This window comes from Passer domesticus, chromosome 13 (genome assembly GCF_036417665.1).
Source record: "Passer domesticus isolate bPasDom1 chromosome 13, bPasDom1.hap1, whole genome shotgun sequence".
Lineage (NCBI taxonomy): Eukaryota > Metazoa > Chordata > Aves > Passeriformes > Passeridae > Passer > Passer domesticus.
In genome coordinates, this window is record NC_087486.1 from 2,577,337 (window position 1) to 2,600,723 (window position 23,387).

General features: G+C 45.6%; 1 protein-coding gene across 1 annotated transcript in view; it reads left to right on the forward strand.

The window, feature by feature from the left end:
* The window catches only part of NSG2 (neuronal vesicle trafficking associated 2), a 31,360-nt gene that overhangs the window by 1,231 nt on the left and 6,742 nt on the right, over nucleotides 1-23,387 (forward strand). Inside the window, exon 3 of the mRNA XM_064388011.1 lies at nucleotides 12,417-12,536. Coding sequence (XP_064244081.1) covers nucleotides 12,417-12,536 — 120 coding nt within the window. The remainder of the gene's footprint in view (nucleotides 1-12,416; nucleotides 12,537-23,387) is intronic.

The window sequence follows — 23,387 nt, forward strand, 5'->3', positions numbered from 1 at the left end:
ATAAACGGGTTATCTTTCACTGTGTGTTTATCTGTTTTAACATGGCAAATAAGCACGCAGCAGTCTCCCAGTGCCCTCTCTCCTCAAAAAACAACCCCAAATATTCCTAAATACAACTGAAAAAAAAGCTTGGTGTGTTTCTCTTACAAGAGCTGGGGAAACTGAGGAGCAGTGTGCAATATGTTATTATCAGTAAGATTAATGGCCTGCTTTGAGAGGCGGTAATGTGATAACTCTGCCGAAATAAGCAGCTGTTTTAATTATCTCAGTTAAGCTCCGTTGTCTTCTCTGTGGCTTTGCAAAGCTGATTTGGGCACTGAGGATGCTGATTTCTCTGGGGACAGTGGCTGAGCTCCTGGGGGACAGCCCAGGGACTCGTTTGGCCCCGGGCAGGGGACATTGTTCTCCCCTGCCCTCTCAAGTCTCTCACACCTGAATGCAGCACTAAACTCCCAGGAATGTGCGATTGGCTGCGGGTTGTGTTGGGATTTTTTGGCTGCAGCGTGAACTAGGAAATCTTTTGTCTACATCCCTGTGGGGATGATGCATATCAGTGTAACCTGGTGAGGACATGATGAGACTGTAAAAATCCGTATTCCCCAACAGCCCTCACCAAAACAAAGCCTGTCTGCAATGTAGTTCCCAGATACCACAGAGGTGGAGCCAGCCCACCCCAAAGTACAGACAGAATGATTAGATCTCGCAGGATAATGGAATAACAGCAAAATTAACACTGATGGTTATTGAACATATATCCTGCTTTTACCGTGGTACAAAATGAATTTTCCCTAAATACATTAGGAGAACATGGTGATGAATGTGATGAACCTGTCTAGGTAGACAAACCGTGTTTATTTTAGGATATGGCTGAGTCAACTGCCTTGACATCCTGGGAGCCAGAGCTGTGCCAGACAAAGGAACTGGTTCCATTCTCATGGCAATCAGGAGCAACTTGGCTGCATTCACAACAGTTAGACTTCTATAAATTGTTGTGAAACAGAGGCTAAATCACCCTTATCTGTGACTCTGATCAATAAGATTAAGCAAAATAATTCGGGCATATTTGTCATAAATGTCTGAAAAGTTTAGGGGAACCGTAGGTGTGTAAAAGTCGCTCCCTTGATGCCAATACAAAGAGCTCGTGAGATCACCCAGTGTCACATGGCAATGTGGAATTTAAATGACTTGTGGAGCAGGTGAGACATGGATTACCCAACAAAGATCTTTCCAAGCTGATCGAGTGGTAACGAGTGTTCCATTTGCCTGTTGGTGAGCAAACACTGGCTTGGATCGGCGTGGTGTGATTCCTTGCTGATTTTTCCTGTTTAAACATGCCCACATCAATAATTCACGTGTTGTTAGGTTACATTACCTTCATTAGCATATATTACTGCCAATGCATCTACCAACATCCATATTTTTCTTTGCTGGAAGTGTGGGATGTATCTCCGGGCGTGCTGAGCGTGATTCAGAACTCATTAGAGTCAGAGCTATTGATTTCTGCAGGCTGTGGTTCATCTCCTCCGTGCAGCAGGCCCGCAGTTAACGGGCTGGAAATCCCTTCACCAGGAGGAGAGGTTATTTATGATAAAAGCAAAATAATTCACGACCTGTTTCCTTTGCTCTCTGTAGAAAGGGTTCTGGTGGGGTGAGTTCACCCCGGGGCAGAGGGGCTGTTTAAAGAGCTGCTAATAAGGAGCTGAGCCTCAGGTGAAAAGCTTGGGCAGAGGTTAAGTGAGAGGGGCAAATTGTAGCTTTGTTCTTGAGAAAGCAAAGCTGCTGCTGAATTCAGGCAGGCTGTCCCCTTGAGGAGGAGTGGACATGGATTTCAAGTCTTTCAGGGTATATTCTTGTTTGGACTTGCCTTGCTGTCAGGAGACTGGGTTGAGAAAACACCTAAAATTGACTTTTCTCCCAGAGCAGTTGATTTTTAGCCCGGGAGAATGAGATCATGAGGCTTCCTGTGCCTGGTGCAGGGGATGCTGCAGGAGCCAGCAGCGCCCGACGAGCCACGGTGTCGGCTGTGAGGGAACAGGTCCTGTTTCACCTGTGAGGGACAGCTCCAGTGTCGGCTGTGAGGGACAGCTCCGGTGTCACCTGTGAGGGACAGCTCCGGTGCAGCCTGTGAGGGACGGCTCCGGTGTCACCTGTGAGGGACAGCTCCGGTGTCACCTGTGAGGGACAGCTCCGGTGCAGCCTGTGAGGGACAGCTCCCGTGTCGGCTGTGAGGGACAGCTCCTGTGTCACCTGTGAGGGACAGCTCCAGTACCGGCTGTGAGGGACAGCTCCTGTGTCACCTGTGAGGGACAGCTCCGGTACCGCCTGTGAGGGACAGCTCCAGTGTCGGCTGTGAGGGACAGCTCCTGTGTCACCTGTGAGGGACAGCTCCGGTACCGCCTGTGAGGGACAGCTCCGGTGCCGCCTGTGAGGGACAGCTCCTGTGTCACCTGTGAGGGACAGCTCCGGTACCGCCTGTGAGGGACAGCTCCAGTGTCGGCTGTGAGGGACAGCTCCTGTGTCACCTGTGAGGGACAGCTCCGGTACTGCCTTTGAGGGACAGCTCCGGTACTGCCTTTGAGGGACAGCTCCGCGGGGCTCTCCAGCCTCGGGGCTTTCCTGCGATCCACAGGGAGGCAATGCTGCCGGCCAGCTCCTGCATCGCATCCTCGGCACTCCACAGACAGCGTGCATTGTCCTGGCAGCCCCTCTAACTGAAAACTAAAAAAAAAAAAAAAAAAAGAAAAAAAAAAAAATCCAACCCTACTAAGTATTCCCCTTTCTGGGCTTCTCTTCGCTGTCAGAAGGGATTTTCATTTAGGAAACTGAGCTTTTGACCTGCATCTAACCCTGGGGTCAGGGCAATCCAGGGGACATTAAAACCAGGGCAGGGAGGTTTGGGTGCAGCTCAGGGCTCTGTCTAGAGGAGGAGCAGTAACAGCTTTGGACAGTGATCCTGGAGTGTACAAGGCTTGTGCTGGACAGCTCAGCTGCTGTTCTTACAATGACACCTTCACCTGGTGTGTATTTGCAAGTTCTGTTCCTTTATAGGCTTTTTGTTTCAGTTGAGTCTTAGATAGGTGCATGCAAGTTGAAGAACATCAAATCTGTTGTTTGCTAAAAGCACCCCACAAAGCCTGTGGAATCTACAGACTGAAAACTGTGCTTTAAGAGCCTTGAATTCCTGATTTTTTTCTTTATTTTAAGGACGTTTTGTAGCTGAATCACTTTAAGAGTCACTCAAAGTGACTCTCAGCATTAACCTATGTGGGTGTCTCACCAGAGCTTCCATCATCTCTTGCCAAGTGTTTTTTATGTCTGGTTCCTCTGTCACAGAAAGAATATGGACATAGACTATAAAAATGAGGCTTTTAGTGATGTGATGTAAAGCCTGAAGTCCAGCTCTTTTGAGATAGTTCCTTGAAAAAATCATATGGGGGTGAGAAAGGAAAACTCTTAAAGGTGTGCTTAGATTTCCTGTCTGTCCTTTTGGGGGTGCTTTCCTAACAGGCTTGTTCTCCAAAGCACTGAGAGCTTACCAGCTCCCTCTGACTTCCACCTTGCTGCTGCTGGAAAAATGCAGGCAGGATTTCAGGAGGCTTCAATTTGGCAACCCTTCTTTTTTTAAATTGCAAGCCACTGGAATGTCTTCTTCCTTCTCCCCCCAAAGGAGGATGTCCCCTCCTCGTGCTGCTCCTCCTGCAGCATCAGCATTCTCATCCTTCTGTCAGCACTTGCGTGGCTGCAGGGAGACAAACAGACCCAGGACAGGAATTGTCCCCCTAAGGTGCTCAGCCTGCTGTGTATTTATATTTATTGACAATCTTCAAGCATTTCCCTTGTCCCCTGTTCCCTTGCTGGAGCAGAAAGTGAAGTCAGGTGCTCCTAAATCATTTTTGCATGGCCTTTGTGGTGAGATCCATCCATGTAACAGCAATAACAGCCCCATCAACAATGACAAGCCCTTGACCTGGCTTTTTATGTCTCTGAATTTCATTTCATCTGATTCAAAAAAAAGAACAAAAACAAAAAAACAACAGAAGTCTTTTATCTTTTAGGACCAAAGGGAAAAAGAGGAGCTGTTACCTTGTTTTCCAAGGCATAGACAAACAGCTTGAGCTGTGATTGTATCCTGGCAGTGATAATGCTGAAAGATGTGCAGCTTTTCAGGGACCATTCTGTTCACTGAAATGTGAAATGAAACCAACAACTGGGGACCCTTTGGTCTCTTGGCTCGTGTCAGTGTAATCCATCAGGAAATACCTCTGCTCTGGCAGTAAAATCCTAATTTTACATAACACAAAAGTGCATGAAAGCTCTTGTCAGGCTGTAAAAAACATGCGGCACCTCTTTTGTGGTGGAGGCTGCAGAAGGCTTATCATGTGGTCCATTGTTCTTTATTTTGAATGCATCAGGAGGTTCGAGAATTAATTTCTCTAGTGGCAAATTCCTGCCACAAGCCTGGGAAAACAAAAAAAATAGATGTAACAGCTCTCTTCAAATGCTTTTCCCACCCTGTGCTCCTGCCCCTGGCCACATCCCTCTCTGAGTGGCTGAGGCCATTCATTTACACAGCCTGCCTGGAGATCAGGAGGGTCCCTGGTGTTCACAGCCTGTCCCTGCTGGTTTAACAGAAAATAACGTTTGGTCCTGGCCAGCTGAGCAGGAATAATTCAGAGTAGCTGGATGAGTGCTCCTGTACCTCGGGGACAGCTCGGAGCTCTGGGTAGCGGTGTCAGCCTGCCCTCTGTGCAGCCTGAGGGCACGAGCTGCCAGGGCAGCGTGGGGCTGCTTTTGGGGAGCTGCTGCTCGTGCTGGGGCTGCAGGCAGCTCAGCATTCCCGCCTGAGCATTCCTGGGAAGCTGCGGGAGCTCTGCAGGAGCCGGGGGCAGCTGCTGGGATGGGGCTGGGATAGTGATGAGGCAGGGGGAGGAAAGGAAGGAAGAGGGAGGAGGAGGATGCAAAGGGAAAAATAAGGATAAAACAAAGGAAGGGAATGACAAACGAAAAGGAACAGGCTGTCTTGCCTTTCACCATCCTTTTTTCTCTCCAGTTGGGATACTCTGCCTCATCCCCACAAATTCTGAGCCTTTCCTTGTCCCCCTCCTGCACTGTGAAAATTCCTTTGTCCTCTGGATGTGTATTAGACCTGAGCACCACCCTTGCTCATTAGGCTGTAATAAATTCTTGCAGCATCCCATTTGGGCAGAGCAGCATTTGGGGAACCTCCTTGATGTTGTTTGCACATTTTGGGCAGCCCTGCTCGTGTCCTTGGCAGTTCCTGCTCCTGTTTGGATGTCACTCTGTGCTGGCCTTTCTCTCACACACCAACCCCATCCACAAGGATGCTCACATGGACCAGGAGCGGCTTCCAGCAGCCTCCCATCACCCACAGAATGTGCTGCTGCTGCAGAGCTTCACTCTGAACATCCCAGGATTTGTGTAGCCTCGGCAGAAATCCCCCTCCTTAACTGCTCTGCCATCAGTGCCTGAATTAGGGGCTTTAAAGCTGCCTGGGTTTGTGAGCTCCATTACCTCTCTTAAGCCCAGCTATGTCTGCACTGCAATTCCTGGAGCTGCACCCTGCAGAAACAGCAGGAATGGACTCAGGGAATGGCTCTTGGGCTAGGGAGGCTTGGCTGAGCCTGTTCTTTTTTCCACCATGAAAACCCACTGCTGAGGGTGGAAATGATTTCAGCAAGACTGTCAAAGGAACCCCACATACCAGTTCCTTACTGGTCTGGAAAGGAGAACTGGGCAGGAATCTTGGCTGCTGTAAATCAGGGCAGCTGAAGGGAAATCAGTGGAGCTCTGCTAATTCAGCCTGGCCAATTTGTGGTTGATTCTTTTGTCTGCTTTGCTAAACCCTCTCCTGGATGAACCTACTGAAATCAGTTTTTCTCACCCCACCTCCTGTGGGTTCCTGCTGGTTATGGGCACGCAGAGATTTGTAGGGAGATGTGGCTGAATAAATTCCAAGCCACTTTTGTTCTTGGGGCTGTGCCTTGCCCTTCTCAGCTGCTTTCAGCTCCCAGTGCAGCCTTTGCATTCTGTGCTGCCTTTCACTGGTGATGCCAGGGCTGATTACATTTGCTGTCTTTGTCCTTTTGCGATGTTCCTTATGCCTGGAATATCCTCCTGGCACTGAGTCAGGAGAGCACTTTTTTCCTACTACCCTCTGTGAAACTCATTTCCAGCACAACACCCATTAGATGAGCTGATACAGGGTAAAAAAATAGCAGAGTGCTGACCCTGGCTTTCTCCAGGGACTGTGGATTTGATCCAAGGCATCTTTTTCTTAAAATTTCTCCATTTTTACTTTGTTTGCTGCTTGATATTTCAGGCATTTTATATATTCAAATAATGACTAGGATGCCAATACCTCCATCCCAAATGCCAATTTTAATATCAGCCTTTGGGAAGTCTGCCTGCTGAGCTGTAGATTTGGAAGCATAGCTGCCATTCCTGTAGGATGGGACATAGCCATAACCATTTCAGGAAGCTTTAAATACCTAATTCTCTAAAAATCTGGGAATTTGCAGCATGGGGATTGCCAGGTAATCTGAGATTTGTCCATTTTATCCAGTTTCTTGCAGTAGCCAGGGCAACAGTCCAGAGGAGGTACAGGAGATGCTGCAGGGAGCTGCTCATGCCTATCAATGTTTCATCCTAAGCCTGCAAGGCCAGAGATTGTTTTAAGCCCTGAAACATGATTTTCCCATCTCTTTTCCTCTGTTCTTTTAGTGCTAAGTATTTGAACTTCAGCTGCTGTTGGCAATGTGCACATCTCGTTTGCTCTTTGGAGCTGGGTGAGGATTGTGTGTGCAGGTGCTGGATTCTGGCCACACGAGGGGAGAACCTGCCCCAGTCCCAGCAGGTTCAGTGCCAGCTTTAGGCTGGGGGCACCTTTTGCTGTCACCTGGCCCTGCTGCACCCTGAGGTGCTGAGCTGCTGATGCTTTGTTGGGTGACAAAGGCAAAGGAAACCACGACATTGGTGCCAGTGAGAAGTTGATATTTATTTCCCCTCCTGTTTCTGCAAGGAATGGAGAAAGATGTGGAAAGGAAGGAAGCTGAGCCTCATTTTCATTTTAAAGTCAGCCTGACTAATCCTCCTAGAAATGGGTGGGGGTGTTACAACCATTTTGTGGGACTACAAAGTCCAGCTTTGAACTTGGAGGGAACCTTTCTCCTTGGTAGCAGCAGCACATTTTGTTTATCTCTTCTGTCAATCTGACGGCTACTCTGACTGAGAGACTCTTCATTATTAATAATCCCAGGAAGTAGTATTTTAAATTTTTATGGTTTGTGCTTTGCAGCACCTGAACCACAATATATTACATGCGCTGAGGCAGTGGAGTGGGAATTACAGCAGGGCTGCATGTCCTTTTCCAAATGAATAATTTAAAGTTTTCACAATGCCAGTTATGTTAAATATTATTACTCATTTCTTCAGGGAAAACCATAGAGCTCAAATGCAAATATAAAGTGGCAATAAATGATGTTACATTTAGCCAGTTGGAGACAAGGCTCAGAATTCATATCAGTTCATTTTCTGAAACACTTACTTCATCCCTTTGCTGGAAAATCCTTTTCAAGGTTCCATGCTTAATGGGATATTTTTCAATTTGTCACATTTCACATCTACTCTGCTCCTTCCTTCTCACAGCAAATGCTTTTAATATAGCCCACTTGGTTGGAAGCTTGCTGTCTTTTCCCTTTCAGCAGCCCAAATCCCTGGATTTCCCAGCACTCTCCCACTGTTTACCTTCTCAAGGTTGTCAATGATGGATTTCCTGCTGCTGTAGGCAGACTCTCATCTGTTGTTTCTCACCTCAGCACACCTATAATTTTCCAAAGCATCACTACAGAGAGGGTGCATGGTCCTGCATCCATTAAAGCTGAGGAAAGATTTCCTATTGATCCCAGCCATGGCACTGGCATTAAGCCTGGAATAATAAGAGCATTTAGGTTTGGAACTCAATAAATGTATTAGCAAACAGCATCATTAGGAATCCTGTGTGGAGCAGGGTGATGGATGTGGCTCGTGGTCCTGTTGTGGTGGGGTTTCACAATTCCCAGGCCATTCCCTGCTGGCTGCTCTGAGCTCTTCAGAAGTGTTGGAGGGACTGGAATGAGGAACCAGAAGATCCAAGGTAGAGAACAGAATGTCAAAACCTTTCCAGACATGGAATGTTGCTGCATCTGCTGACCTGGGATGGCTGAAGGGGACAATTCTGCAGAGAGCTGCCATTTTCCATAGGCTGTCTGACTGCCTTCCCACCCCATCATCCTTTGTTAGCCCCTAATCCCAAAAATGTCACATTTATATGGAGAATCTGCTGGAACTGCCATTCTCTCTCACTAATGAAGGTCTGAGAAAACAGTGCATTGTGAGCAGTGAACCAAACCTGGTGTGAACTCCTGACTCAGCCACCAAGTGGGACTCAGCACATTACTGAGTCTCTTTTTTGTCTTTTTTCCCTACTCCTCCATGAGTAATATGGGATGCTGGGGTCGTGCTGTGTGCAGAGCCCCTGAGCAATTGATGAAGAATTCCCCAGGATCCCCAGGCATGTGGGAAGGAGCCTGAAGCCAGCTCGAAGGCCAAAGCCCTTAAATGCACACTTAACTTGAAATATCCGGCTCATCCTGCTGATGTTAATAGGACTACTTGCATGCTTAAGTGCTTTGCTGAATTGGTGGTTAATTAGCTCAAATTCTAAACAAACCTGGTTAAGGAGGAAGCTGCAAGGACTGCAGTGAGGGTTTCCATAATTAGATGTGACTTTTTGCTGGTCCATAACCCTTTTCTCTCTGCTCATATTCTCACAATCTGCAAACCCCATCCAGGAAGCAACTTTAAAGAACAGCTTTATTTTGGGTGTAAAATGAAGAAAGTCCCAGGTAATTTATTGGTGTCCCCTTTACTGCATGTGCAAGAACAGCTCCCTTCCTGCAACTTGAAGGTGCAGTATCTCTGGGAAATGGTGTGAAAACTTTAAGAACAGATCACAGGAGCACGATCATCTGCAGGGAGATTCCCTGAGCTAAATCCATCTGGAAGTTCCCCCTTAGAGCAGCTCTTTTCCAACATCCCAGAGGAGGGAAGGAGGAGGCATTTCCTTCCCTTCAGTTTCCTTGGAATTGCACCTCCCCAGGACCCCAATTTTCCAGTCCCTTTCCCTGACTTCAATCCAGAGCAATTCCCAAGCCAGCACTGCTGCAGAACAGCCAGGAGAGGGGCTGGGCTGGTTCTGGTGCTGTGGGCTGTCACGAAGGGCAGCAGCTCCCAGGAAAGCTGTGAGATGGATGTTCCCGGTTTGCAGGGAGCAGTGGGATCCGGGCTGGCCGCAGCTGCTGGGGGCAGATGCTGATAAACGAGCGCTGATCATTGCCCCCACTGCCGAGTCAGGAGGCTTTTATTACTCCACGTTCAGCAGCAATTTGGGTAGAATTTCTGGAAGATTTCACTGCCAGGATTTTTTTTTTTTTCTCGCTGACAAAATGGAAAAAGAAAGTGGAAAAGGAGTGATGGCAGGGAATGGAGGAAGGCAAATCATTCCCACCCAACTCAAATCAGAAGGCTGGAAAATGAAAACAGAGAAAGAAAAAAATAAAAAGTTAAACATGCAGAAAGGTTTCTTTAGAAGATTGATTATTCCTTTTCTAAATTTGCACTTTTAACTCTGCCAGAGTGGAATCCGTGCTCAGGCTGATTTATTTAATAGCCTGTGGGGGACTGAGCAAGATGGAGCTCTGTTCTTCTCAATGTACACCCCATGCCCTGAGCCAAATTGCATTTTTATCGTTGCTGCCACGATATTGAATGGTCCCCCCCACTGCAGGTTTTCAGCTTTCTGTTTGACCTTTGTCATTTGATTTCTGTGCTCTCCTCTGAAAAGGAGACTTCACTGCCTGCCCTTTCTGCTGCTGAGTAATTCCAGTGGGTGTCTGACAAAGACACTTCTGGAGAGCAGGTTTTTAACTTTTGCCTGCTAAAAGCCCTTTAGCAAAGGTGCTTCTTCCATCTTCTACCAAAGCTTTTTGATCCCTTTGCAAAACACTGCCCAGGGTGACTCTGGCTCTGTGCACACTCATTTCACTGCTGGCACAGTCAGCAAATTGTGTTTCAAGTACCTTCTGATCTGGCTGGGGCCTGAACTTGCTTATTTATTCCCAGATGTGACAGAATTGCTGCAGGACCTGAATCTGATGCCTGGTGAAGGAAGGGCTGTGTGGGTTCATTTTCAGGCTCTGTATCCCTGCAGACAGCATGATTCAACCTTTCCTGCTTATTGGTGCAATGGAACCGTTAAAAAATAGCCATAACAAAATTGGTGTTGATGATGAAGAAAATTAAATTATAGCTAGAAACAAGGAAAGTTTTAATTTGTTGGGGTTTTTTTTTATATTCTGCCTTCACGGTCTTTCATTAAGACCCAGCATTACAGTTTGTGGTAAAGCTCTCATATAAATTTTTTTAATTATCTGCTGCTAAGATTTATACCAAGCAGGAAGCATGAATTTGGGAGAACTGGATATTGTCTGAAAACAGAAAGAGAGCAATTTCCAAACACTGGCTGGCAGGTGCTGCTGGCTGCTGCTCTATAATTTACTGCACTGGGTGCACAAAAGGCCAGGGAGGAGACTGAAGGCTGGCCAGCTGCTCTGGGTGCATTTGCCTCCTCTGCAGGGAGAAAATGAGGTCACTGCTGGTTTGGAGCTCAGAGCTGCCCTGGGCCACTGTGTCCTGGCTGCAGAGGGAGCTTGGCTTTATCGTGCCCTCAGTGTGCTGGGCAGGGTGGGCAAAATGGGCTTTGACTCAACAGCGGGGTCAGAGCAGCGCCAGGGTTCACCCCAAGCTTGTCCCATTGCTCATTTCTCCTCCTCTGTGTTGTATTGTTGTAATTTTTCGTTAATAAGGTATAAAATGGTTAACTGTTTTTTTGTTATAAGGTTTTTTTAAGGCTAAACTATCTAATTAAGAAATGACACAAATTATTTTTTCTTTTAACTCAATGACTAACTATTTGAAGTCCGCAGTGCGGATTTTCTCTCTAATTACAAAATATTAATTAAACTTATGAAGAAGAAGGAATAAGAAGGTAAAGAAGAACAACTTGCCTCCACTCTAAAATTTCTATCTTGTTTCATATATGTCTATCAACTATTTTACAACAGTTTCTAACATATTTTTAACAATTTAAATTATTATATTCTAAAACTTCAAGTTCTATGTTTTTCACCTTGTGGTATTACACACTTCTAATTAACTACACACTTGTAATCTTAGTGTAATCAATCAATTTTGGAAGCTTTTTTTATGTCTTTGTTAAATGTAATGTTTTCTTGGAGTCGGAGTCTGTTCAGTACAGAAAGTTTAAAATTTTTGGTATCTAGAACTCTAACATTTTGTCATCACAAATCCTGAGCTCCCAGCTGCTCACAGAAAGATATTTGTGTGGCTTTTTGTCCCTTCTTCTCACCAAGTATTAATATTGCAAATGCTCCTGTAATAAATACTATTGAGAGGGATTGCTGGAGGATGTAAATATTCATCAGTCTTGAATGATTTGCATTTGAATCCAGAAAATTGGCTTATGGCTCCTCAGTGCTTTTCTCTGGCTCTGATTTCCACATGCATTAAACGCAGGAGGATTAAATACCTGGGGTTCTCTTTGGTGCAAAGCAGACTTTGCTGTCTCCATTTGGAAATAAGCCCTTGATTAGCTGGGAACTCAGCCTTGTGCCTCACTTAATCTATTCCAATCCTTCACCACGGTTTTGTTTCTGACTAAGAGCTTTAGGATCGCTCTTGTCACTCTCATCTGGAGCAGCCTCGCCACTCCTGGGGTTTTTCATTTCCACCAGGCTGCAGCAAAGAATGGAGAGCCCAGAAAGTGGAAGGGTCTTCTGCACTGGTGTAAAGCACCTCATTTTATAAGATTAGCAGGACCTGGATTAATCAGACACAGATCATAGGGGAAAAGCCAAGGTGATAATACAAGATAAATATTGATAATCTGGAGCCTGAATGAATGAGACACCAAATGGCCTAAATTTAAATTGGCTTCAGCAGAACTTGTTTGGACAGAGCTTTTAATTAGTGAGGCTCTTCTTTAAGATGGGCTGTTCTTCTGCCTGTTGAGCATGATATAAAAATTAAATACTCCTAAACAAAAGTGGGTGTCAAACATTTTGCTGTCAGCTATTTTAAGGCTCAGTGTGATAAGCTCACTGTCCTAGTTCTGTATATCTGCTGATTTATCTGCCTCTCTTATTCCTGAGGGGGTGATGCCTTGTGTTCATTTATGGTGCCTGTGTAGGTCCAGGGGATGGTTTATATAGAAAAGCTTTGATAACCACTCAAAAATCTCTGCTGTGGGCAGAGGCCTCAAAAGTGTTGTTATTTTCCAGGTAATTGTGAAAACAAGAACAGAATATCAGCCTGACCAGAAGAACAAAGGAAAACTCAGAGTGCCCAAAATTGCTGAATTCACAGTCAGTTTCACTGATGGGGTAACAGAAAGACTAAAGGTAAGAAATGGTTGTTCTGCTGCCTTCTGGTGCAAATTCCATTCGTTTTAAAATAACTGAATCAAAGTGACAGGGAAGACATAACAAATTTAACACTTCACTCATCACCAGGGTCAAAGAGAGGTTTATCTGCATGAGTGTAAAGAGTTTTTTTAGGACAGGCATGAAAATAACTTCTTAGCTACATCTCAAGTAGAAAATGCTTTTCTTTCCCAAGAAAATGCTGAAAATATATTCCAGCCCAAACTGAAAATAAGCCAAGTTTGAATCCTTTTTCTTCTCAAACACTGGCGTTTAAAAATAATATTTAAAAATCCAAGTGAAGATTGGTTGAAACATTTTGTTTAGCCGTTTAAAATTCCTTTTGTCTCATAGCCAGTCAACCCTTTTCATATTTAAAATACTTTGTTATAATTATTATATTACTGCATATTAAAAACTACTTCAAAATGCATAGGAAAAAAGGTATTAGAGAAGTATCCAAGCATATCCTGTCCTGTAAGCAGTTTTGCTGCACAGGAATTGGAATTTTCTGATGGAAAATGTTTCCTTAGGAAATTTTCAACAGGCTCTACTCAAACATGGAGAGAAACTCATGAATTATTGAGTGCCACCGGTTCCTGTTGACTGCAGCACATTAGAATGGCTCAGTTCCTCCTAAAATTAGACTCCAAATGTGTAGCTGCCAGTTTTTCCTCCCTTTGCACTGGGAAGACCGGGTGCTTTTTCTAAACCACAGAGCATGGCAGTGATAGAAATGGGAGATCTGATTGCTCATTTTCAAAGTCAAGAGGAAATATCAATGATTTCGAGTAGAAAACAGAGAAAGTGAGCAATGCCCAGTGACATTCCTGCTCCTTCCAAAGCATCATTTACTCTTAAGAGTTGTGGGAATAAATGTTTATGGTTCTTGGCTGTTTTATTTTTCCATGGACATCACAGTTTGCTCTAAAATTTCTTACCTGCTGTTGGTACTTACTGAATTCTTCCCTGAGCTCCTTGTGTGTAGTAACTATTTACCACCAGTGGTAACTCTATTGCACCAGAGTAAAGTGAATTAACCACGGTTAAATCCCAGTCTGGGAAGCCACAGGAGACATTTCCAGTGTCCCACACAAATCAGAGCCGGACAGGATGTGCCTGAGAACCAACAGTAAATTGAGAGTCTCCTGGACTGATGTGTTGGCTTTAAATGGCCTTGTTGGAGTTGTAAATGCCGGTGCCTCACTGGGTATTTAACACTCAGCCCTGCAGCCCTGAGGGGTGTGAAAGGCACAGGAAAACCAGGAAAGGTCTGGCTCTGCTATTTTAAAAAAGCACTCAAGGACATCTCCTTGCACACCTATAGCTCGTGGATAAATCCTATTTCATCTGCTCCTTCTACTCAGTATCTTGTTTTTCCTATTCAATTTCCCAACTTGCTGTTAAATTCAAACCTTTCATGCATTTTTCCTCTTCCCATCCTGTTTTTGGTGCAGTTTTCCCATTTCACAGCTTCAGCTGGGAGCCCTGGCAGAGGTGGGAGCTGGGCCTCTTCCTACAGAGCCTGGCAGCATCACAGTTTCATTTTTGAGCTATTTCCTTTCCCTAAAACCCGTATGATTTTCATTCTCTGCTCTTCAATGTCAACTTATTCATCAGGCAGCCTCTGCTCTAATACTGGATAAGACTCTAAGCCTCTCCCTGCCTGCTTTTCATAAGGCTTCCATGTATCCCATTAAATTTGTAGTATTATTTCCTGACAAAATGAGCTGAGATAATAGCTAATATTTATTACCTTTTGTACTTTTTATTGCACCACATTTTTGTCTCAGTGCATATTTTTAGTGAAGTTATTAAAAACCTTGCCCTCTGGTTATAAGCTGCCCTATTATCTGGTACTGATGAAACCATCTTATATTTGTTTTTTTGTAAAAGCAAATCACAGTAAATACTTAACTTTTATGATCTCAGTTTGGCTACATTTTTAAAAGCTTTAAAAAAGATGATATAACTGTGATCATCCTATTCTCTTTTGCCCTTCTGAGGGTGGAAAAGCCCTCCAAGACCATTGAGTCCAAGCTGTGACCAATCCCCACCTTGCCCCCAGCCCAGAGCACCAAGTGCCACCTCCAGCCCTTCCTGGGACACTCCAGGGATGGGGATCCAACCCTCCCTGGGCACTTCCAGTGCCTGAGCACCCTTTCCATGGGGAAATTCCTGCTGTGCCCACCCTGAGCCTGCCCTGGGGCTGGCTGCCTGGGAAAAGAGGCTGCAATTCTGTGGTTTTGTGCTACAGAAGACCAAGACATCTGGAAAAAGTTTTGAGACCACGTGAACCTGCCAGCCAAGTCCACAGATGCCCTTTTCCCTGCCTTTTGGGTATCTTTTATTGAAGAAACTAATGAATTATTAGACAACTTTTTCACATGAACAAGCCCAAGCCAGAATTTAAGCTTATGCTTGCATATTTTTCATCCATGCAGAATAGCTCAGATCTGAGCTCTTTAATTATCATAAAGAAGAGACTGTCCCTAGGCAACGGTTCTTATTTCACACCAGCTCTTCCAGGAATCTGAGCTAGCTCCTGCCTCTTGTCACATCCCCTAATAGATGAGATTATGATTCTCTCCAGCTCAGCACACACTGTCCTGGAAGTTTGACCAATTAGGCTGATTCTTCAGCTGCATGAGTCAGCCCATACCTCCTTTAAAAAACTGTTTAAATAGTTGTGTGTAGATGGGTTACAAAAAAATGATGTTAAAATAACCTTATGGTTGAGCCATCCATACAGAAAAGAAATTTCTTTTCTCATTTTACTCCTCCACAGAGAAGCAAAGAGAACATTTTTCTAAGCTGACAGGCAGTGATTTATAGACCTTGCCTTCTCCAGACTGCTTCTACCTTTGGAGTGTGTTCCTCTAGGAGGTTTTTGAGCTGCAGAGATCTTGTTCTGCAGCAGCTGAGCTTTCCCAGGCTGAGGGGGAAGGGTGGCTGCTGTTTGCCTTTCATTTGCAGTGCTCTGTTCCTGGGCTTTGCCATCCTCTGACAACACTGAGGTGCCTTAGAGAGGGTTTGTAAATGTGGCTCTGGTTCCTCTGTGGGTGACAGCTCCAACCCTCTGCATCTGAGCCTTCCTGCTCCTTCTCACCAGCAATACCCCTTGTACTTTTTTAAAGAACAATCTCTCATATGTGAGTAACCATTCTGCCCTTATTTCTATCAGTACTGACAAGAGATTGAATCCCTTTTGCTTTTTAAGCAGATTCCCCACCAAATGAAGTCTTGTTGCTTCTGGAGAACAGGGTTTCACTGACTCCTTTTCTCTTCCAACCAGCCCAGATAGCCCAGAAATCATCCAGCAGCACTGATTTATTTGGATAGCACCAGAAGAGGTGCTGGAGTGGCCTGCAGAGAATTGGGTGCACACCTGACCTGCTGGCCCCTTACTGGTTTTACACAAACTGGTCTCTTTGTTACACCAGTCTGAGCCCTTCCTCACCACTGCCACAGAACTATTAAATATTTTCAGGAAGCTGATGATTTACTGGCTGTTAGCTGGGTGATAGTTAGCTCCCATAGTTATCTGACTTCTCAAGTCTTCTACAGTTCTTTCCTTTTCATGGATCAGTTTCTTTAAAAAGTTGATGTTTTCAGAGTTGGAATAATTAAACTCAGTACTTGTCTTTAACAGAACAAGTTGGGAGTGGGTGTACGGGGGAGAAGTTGATACATTTAAGATGTTTTTTGCAAGCAGTTTATCTACCTGGAGAAATCATCTGCGAGTATTGATGAAGAATGAGAACTTCATTCTTCTCGCTGCAATTTGGCAAGATGCATTTTCAGAGTCACTGGCTGTGTCATCTGTCCCTGTTGAGTGTGCAATGACAATTATTTCTTATCATTAGATCACCCCTCTCCTCCCTCCACCCTGAAACTGCTCTGGCACAGCAGATCCAGGAACCAGTGGATGTAATTCTTGCCCACACTTTTCATCAGATCCTTAAAATGTAGTGGAACCCATTCAAGTGCTTCTGTTGTTGAAATGCTCATACTGGAACAGTTCTTTTCTTCTGACTTAATGTGAAAGATTTAGAACAAAATCTCTTTGTCTCCAGCCACACCCTACAAAACAGACCGTGATGCAAGAATTGTTCAGGATCAAACCCAAGCCAATACCTGAAATGCTTGGCTCCTAATTTAAAAATATTTTTCTGGGCCAGGGAATAATTTCCTGTTGGTAACAGCTTTGCTAAATGGAAGATGCCCCCAGTGGAAGGTGAGCCATCAAATCCCCATGGAATTCACACTTTGCTGCACACACAGAGCCCCAAATGTGCCATTCCTGCTCCCCCTTCCCAAACTTCCCATCCATGCCATGGATCCTTCAGACTCCTCCTGGGATGTTCTGCTTTCACCTGTAGGCTGTTTCTTTATGCTGGTAGTTCTTCCTCTAACCTGCACAGAAATTCCAGAAAAACAGCTGGGGCTTTTCACTGTACCCACTCACAGGTAAATAAATTTTAAAGTCTCCTTTAATTGCTGAGTTGCCACGGGGCAGGAGTCACTCCTGGTGGAAGGACTCCCTCTGCTTTTCAGCGCTATCAGTGCCAGCGTTACCATGGCAACTGCCACATCCCATCGGTTATCTGAGCTGGGAGTGGCCGTGGAGGATCCCATTTCCCTGCACGGCAGCGGTGCCCGGGGCTGCACACGGGAATTTCTCCCTACACAGGGATTTCTCCCTACACAGGGATTTCTCCCTCCGCTGGGAATCGCTGCCGGGGCTCAGACGCCATTTTCAGGATGCAGGAGAACAAGGGACAAAGCAGAGGAGAAGCAGAGATGTGACAGGCACAGGGAGCAGGCACAGGCACCAGCAGCAGGGCTGGAACCGGGTGTTCCTCTGGAACCTTGCACTCAGAGTGTCGGCAGGAAGGGGCTGATTTGGAGGAATATTCCCTCCTTTGAGAGCTCCCAGCTGTCTCCAGGCCATCTCCTCTCCCTGTGGATGCCGTGGGTGAGTTCCTGCAGGGCTTTCAGGCAGCTCTCAGTGCTCCAAAGTGTTCTCCACACTGTGCTGGATGATGTGAGTGAGGAGCCAAAGCTGCCTCTTTGGAGGCTGAATATTTCCAGTGCATTCAGAAGGTCACAGGTTCTCTTTTCCCAAAAAATCACTGCCCAGCCCTGCCTGGCCTAGATGCAAAGTCTCACCTGTGAGGTTCCAGGCTCTCACTGTGCATGCAAGCAGGTGAGAAATGGTGCTCCTCATCTTTCTGCCTGAGCTCGAAATCCTTCATCTGAGGATTTCTGAGAAGAGGACAGGTCACATCTGTCCCGGTGGCTCTCCCAGGCTGCATGAGGCAGATTGATGGGGCCGTTTGTGATCACCAGTGACAATCAGGAGCTGTGAGCATGAGCTGAGTGGGGATTTGTGGCTCAGCTGCCAGGGAGCAGATCTGTCTGATCACAGCCCCAGGTACTGCTATAAACCCTGCAGGGTTTCCTCTGTCTGGGTAGGAGTCTGGGGGTTTTGTAAGAACTCCCAGCTAATGCCTTAATTGTTTTGTACAGGCAAGGGCCCAAAAATGTCATGTCCATGTCTAAAACACACAAGAAAAATCTATTTTGATTTAACTGGAATGCTCTCTACTGGCTTAGGGACCACTTAACAAAGCAAAGGAAAAACCCCCAAGTAGATTTTATTTTTTTAATAGGAAATGAACCATTCCTTACAGTGCATTCTTGTTTTATGTTCATTTTACACACATAGATACTCTTTTACAAAGTCAGGAAAAACCTCAGCTCTATTTACTTTTGCCATCTGTAAGCACTAACAGAATAATCAGCTGAAAACATTTGTTCAGTCTTGCTTTGGGTTTTTTTCCATTTAATTGATTTTTGGAGAGAAGAAGAAAGTGAATTGCTCTGCAGAAAATCTCTAAAAGTGGAAGTCACAGAGAATATTCATATGCCTGCATTTTTGTGGGGTATACCTGCTGAAAATTCATTCTTCAAACCAGAATATATTGAAGGAAAAAGATTTACAGAGCAGAAACCTCAACTGACTCTTGGCTTTGGAGCAAAATGCTTGAAAATATTTCCATAAGCAACCACACGGAGATACCCCTGGTGCTAATTCCAGGATGTAATTGCAGTTCCCATTGGGCCTGGAGGATTTCTTACACTGCATCTCTGTCTCTAACACCACTCTGCACTTACCTCTGGCACCCCACAGGAAATCTGCGTGTTGGGCAATTTTCCTGTCAGCATTTGAGGTGAAATGAAAAATATTTAATGCTGGTGTGGCCACTGTACCAAAAGAGACCGAGCAGGATGGAGGAGCAGGAAAGAATTTTCACCTGAGTGAAACCAAAGCAGAATTTATTGCCTGTTGGGAAGTGCATTTGGAGTCTTGTAGCCAGACCACTGAATGCTAAAAAAAAATAATAATCAAGGAAGTGCAAAGCTTCGGTGACACAAATTTCTCCATGCAATGTTTCACTCTCTCTGAAGCAGCCCAGGCTGTGATTGAATGTTAAGCAGAGCTGAGCTGCCTCTTGTTGCTACTTGCAGATGTATTAAAGCCTGTTGGGTCGGATCCACAGCTAATGGAACTGGCCTGGTGCCTTTGGAGGCAGCATAATCACCTCGATTACTCATTTCTCTTGTTTGCTTTTAAAAGAGTGGCTCTTGTAAGTTATTTGCAGCAATAAAGCCTCATCTTTGTAATTCAAAATGGAAAGGCTTTTAATTCTTAAGTTACCCAGGGGACACTTTGCTCACCAAGTCCTCACTTTGTTCTCCTATAAAGCACCCATGTAATAAGTTTTTAAGGAGAAATGGGTGTACTGAACCATGAATGTAGAAATATTATTTCCTACTCATGATGGGAGACATAAATGCTGAAATACAGGTGAATTTGTTGCCCTTCTTGAAGGAACAAACTTCCAAGTGATTATTCTCTTCAGGCACCAGAGTGCACTGAGCAGAGGTGCTTTAATTCATGCAAGCCTGACCTTTGGAAGAAGGTAATTTCACAAAGCAAATGCACCTCAGCTTTTCCCTAGAGCCAGCCTGATCCTTGGCTGTGGCACGGTGGTGGTCTTTGGGTGGTTTTGCCTCAGAAAAAGCCAAGATTTGGGCATTTAGATGTTTGCAGCTGTGGGTGGCTCTGGCTGGGGTTGTCTGAGTGGGGAGCGAGCTCTGGAGCTGGGTTTGGAGGGATGTCAGGCGTCAGGAAAAGGCAGGAGCAGAGCAGGGAACACAACCTGCAGCTCCAGGTGTGTTGCCATGAGCTAATCCCCAAATCCATTCTTGCTCAGAGCTCCCAAAGCTCTCCCTGCACCAAATCCAACATCAGGGAGGAGTGAGGGGACGATTTTGCATTCATGAGACTGTGCAGAGGTTGAGTCTTGGCAGGCAAGGAGACAGTTTATTGATGACTTGATTTGTCTTGTGTTCCTGTTAATGCATTTAAAAAGGGCCTGTGATGAACTCAGGCATCCATTGCCATGTCCCACGTGGAGTGACCAGAGGAAATGTCACAGCCAAGGCTGCGCCAGGGCAGCAGGGAAGGGCTGCACGTCAGGAAGGCTTGGAGAGGATGTTTCTGTCTGCTGCAGCCCCACTAATTGAAAAAACACCTCAAATTAGGGATCTGGAAGGAAGTTCCAGCATTGCTCAGCTCCTGAAATGGGCTGCCAGGTGTTCTCAGGATGTGGCTTTGGGAAGAAAAGCTCCTTTCTGAGCAATCAACCCACTTGTTTAATTTGGGGGCTCTGCTCCCTTTTTTTTTGGAGGTAACAGACACAGAACCATTGGATGGCCTGGGCTGGCCAGAAGGGACCTGAAAGATCACCTAGTTCCAGTGGGAAGGCTTCTGACAATTGAAAAAGAAAGAAAATATTCTTATAGCAGGGAGAAAAAACACCTTTAAAAACGTGTCTGGTCTGCCAAAATGGCCATGTTTTTATTTGGTGTTCCTAGAAACAACATCACCCCATCTCACTATACCTGCCTGCTTGATGAAGGAATTTTTTATGGCATTAAATAGCAGGAAAGAGAAAGCAAACCCAACAGAGCTTTTTATTTACCTAAATGGAAATTCACTGATATTCATTGGTGCAGCAGCCTTATTTAAAATGGCATTTAGAACTTCCATAAGGAACGGGGGCTTGGAAACAGAGCCATGAATTTTCCATCCAAGGGGTTTGACTTGGCACAGGGAGATGTCACGCAGCCCACAGCTGGCAGCAGACACTGTTAAAAAGATCTGAGGCTATTAGTGCCTAAACAGCCACTAGAAATTATATTACATGATGGAGACTGGCTAATATAATTGAGCCAGCTAGTTATTGTGTGCATAATTTAATTATTTGACAAATTGCTTAGAAACACGGTGTGCTCCTTCCACACTCGTGCGGCTCTCCCAGCTTTAGGAGGCGCAGAGCAGAGGAATTGCTGCTGGCTGTCCTGGAAAAGTGATGCTTCTTTTTAAGATTTGCAGACTTGGAGAGGTTCTCTGCTGTTGTCACGGTGGGCTGGGGTGTGCAGAGATGTGCAGAGCCCAGGGGGACATGGCTGGGAGGGGAACCTGGCACCGAGACAGCCAGTGCTGTTCCAAGTGCACTCTTCTGAGGCTTTGGGGTGCTTGGATAAATGAGCCTCTCTGCACTCTGAGTGTTTTGGGATTTCATTGCTGGGCTGTATGGGCTGAAAGGAGCCCATGGAGTAGTGGAGCAGAGAATCCCAGAATGGTTTGGCTTGGAAGGGACCTTAAAAATCATCCAGTGCCACCCTCTGCCATGGGCAAACAGCTCCCATGGTCCTGGGCGACTCCCAGCCCTGTCCAGCCTGGCCTTGGGCACTGCCAGGGATCCAGGGGCAGCTGCTCTGGGCATCCTGTGCCAGGGCTGCCCACCCTCACAGTAATTTTTTTTTTTCCAAATACCCAATCTTACCCTGCTCTCTGCCAGTGTGAAGCCATTCTCCCTTGTCCTGTCCCTCCAGGCCCTTATAATTCTCTCTCCATCTTGTTGGCTCCTTCAGGCACTGTGAGGCCACAATTGTGTCACCCCAAAGCTCCTCCTGGCCAGGTGAGCAATCCCAGCTCTCCCAGCAGAGCTGCTCCATCCCTCTGATCCCTGGAGCCTCCTCTGGGCTCTCTCCAGCAGCTCCAGCTCCTGGCTGGGCTGGGGCAGGGCTGGGGTCTCACCTGGGGGGACACAGGGCACAATGCCAGCCCCTTCCTGCTGCCCACTGGGGACCAGCCCAGGCACAGGTGGGAGAAGTTCCTGCCCCCAGGATGACCCCATCCTCATCTGTTCTTATGAGAACTGGGGCCAGATTGCTTTATGGTTATGAAATGTAAGTTAAAGGACCAAAAAATCCCACCCACTTTAAAAAATTAAGAAACCTCTCAGCACTAAGGAGTATTTTCCCATAGCCCTGCAAATTCAGAAACATGACTAAGGACATTTTCCTCTTACAAAGCATCTCCTAAACAATGCTTCTTAAGACTCTGGACACCATCTGGGATAAAGCTGTGCTGTAATAATAAAGAACAAATCCTACATCTCCTTGAGCAGTACTAAGCAAATCTGAAGACCCAATTGTGTCACACTTTTTTGCAGTTAGCCTTTCAAAATTTCGGAGGCGAAGCTGTTGCCAGCAGATCAGCAAAATCAGCAACTTATTACAAAAATATTTTTAACAGTGGGGAGTGAAATGACATTTCTGAAGAAGTGCAGTCAGATCATTTTCACTGCCAGGGTGTCTGGGTGCTGGGCAAGGCACCAATAGCTCTTTGACAGAGTTGGAACAGGGGGGCAGCTCTTCCTGGGGTGAATTCTGGGGGTACCTCACCCCTGCTTGATCCATCTCAGTGTCCTGGCAGCCTGTGCCCCCTCCTTGCCAACAGTTTCCTTGCAATAACAACCTGGATTTGGGTGTTTGCACTTTGATTCCATCCTGGAATACACACAGGCCACGAGGCCAGCTGCATCCAGGAGCTCCTGATCCTTTAACTGCACCTTCCATGTGCAAATCTATGGTGTCAATCTTCCATCTCTTTATCAGCTGGAACAAGTTATGGCATGAAGGGGAAAAAATTGCCCTCCTGAATTTTTCATTGTCAGGCAGAAATCCTTATAATGGATTCAGGAGTGCATGGATGTATTTGGATGCCCTTAGATGATTTTGTGATTTTTTTTCTGCAAGTTAACTGGGTTGTCAGGGACTGATGGGTTTTCAGGTGTAATGGAATTGCCATAAACTACAGGGAAAGCTTTGCTGCCTCTCCAAGCACAGCTCTTAAGCTCCTCTCTGAAATAACCTTGACAGAATTTCTGCCAGTTTTGTTCATGACAAATTTTGCCTTGTTCTTTGCCTTCTTCTTCTACAAAGAGAAAAATTAAAACCAAGAGAACTTCTTCAGCTGAATTGCCTATTAAAGGTCACAAAATTTCCCAATAGCCAGCAACACTGAAGGTATCTTGTAGAACCAGACATGGCAGCAGCAGTGGGATCCTTTCCTGAGAAACTGGAATTTTGTGAAGAAAGAGTACAGGAACAAAAATAGGCAGCAGAGGCTTCTGAGATGCCTAATTCACATTACAGCTGCAGAGAGTAGGAAAATGGTGGAGAATTTTGTAGGAATTTTTCTGTGATAAATGATTTTTATCTCTTCTCTGGGCCTGGCTGCTTTTCCTGTAGGCAGCAAGGCTTTTCTTGGTTGGCATCTTCTTGGCTCTGCTCCTGGTTTAAGTGTGTAAGCAGGGGGAAAAGTGTCTAGAGCCAAACACTGATTTACCAGAAATTTAGAAATAAAATCATGCCTGGTATCTAAGAAGTGCCATCCACTCTGAAAGA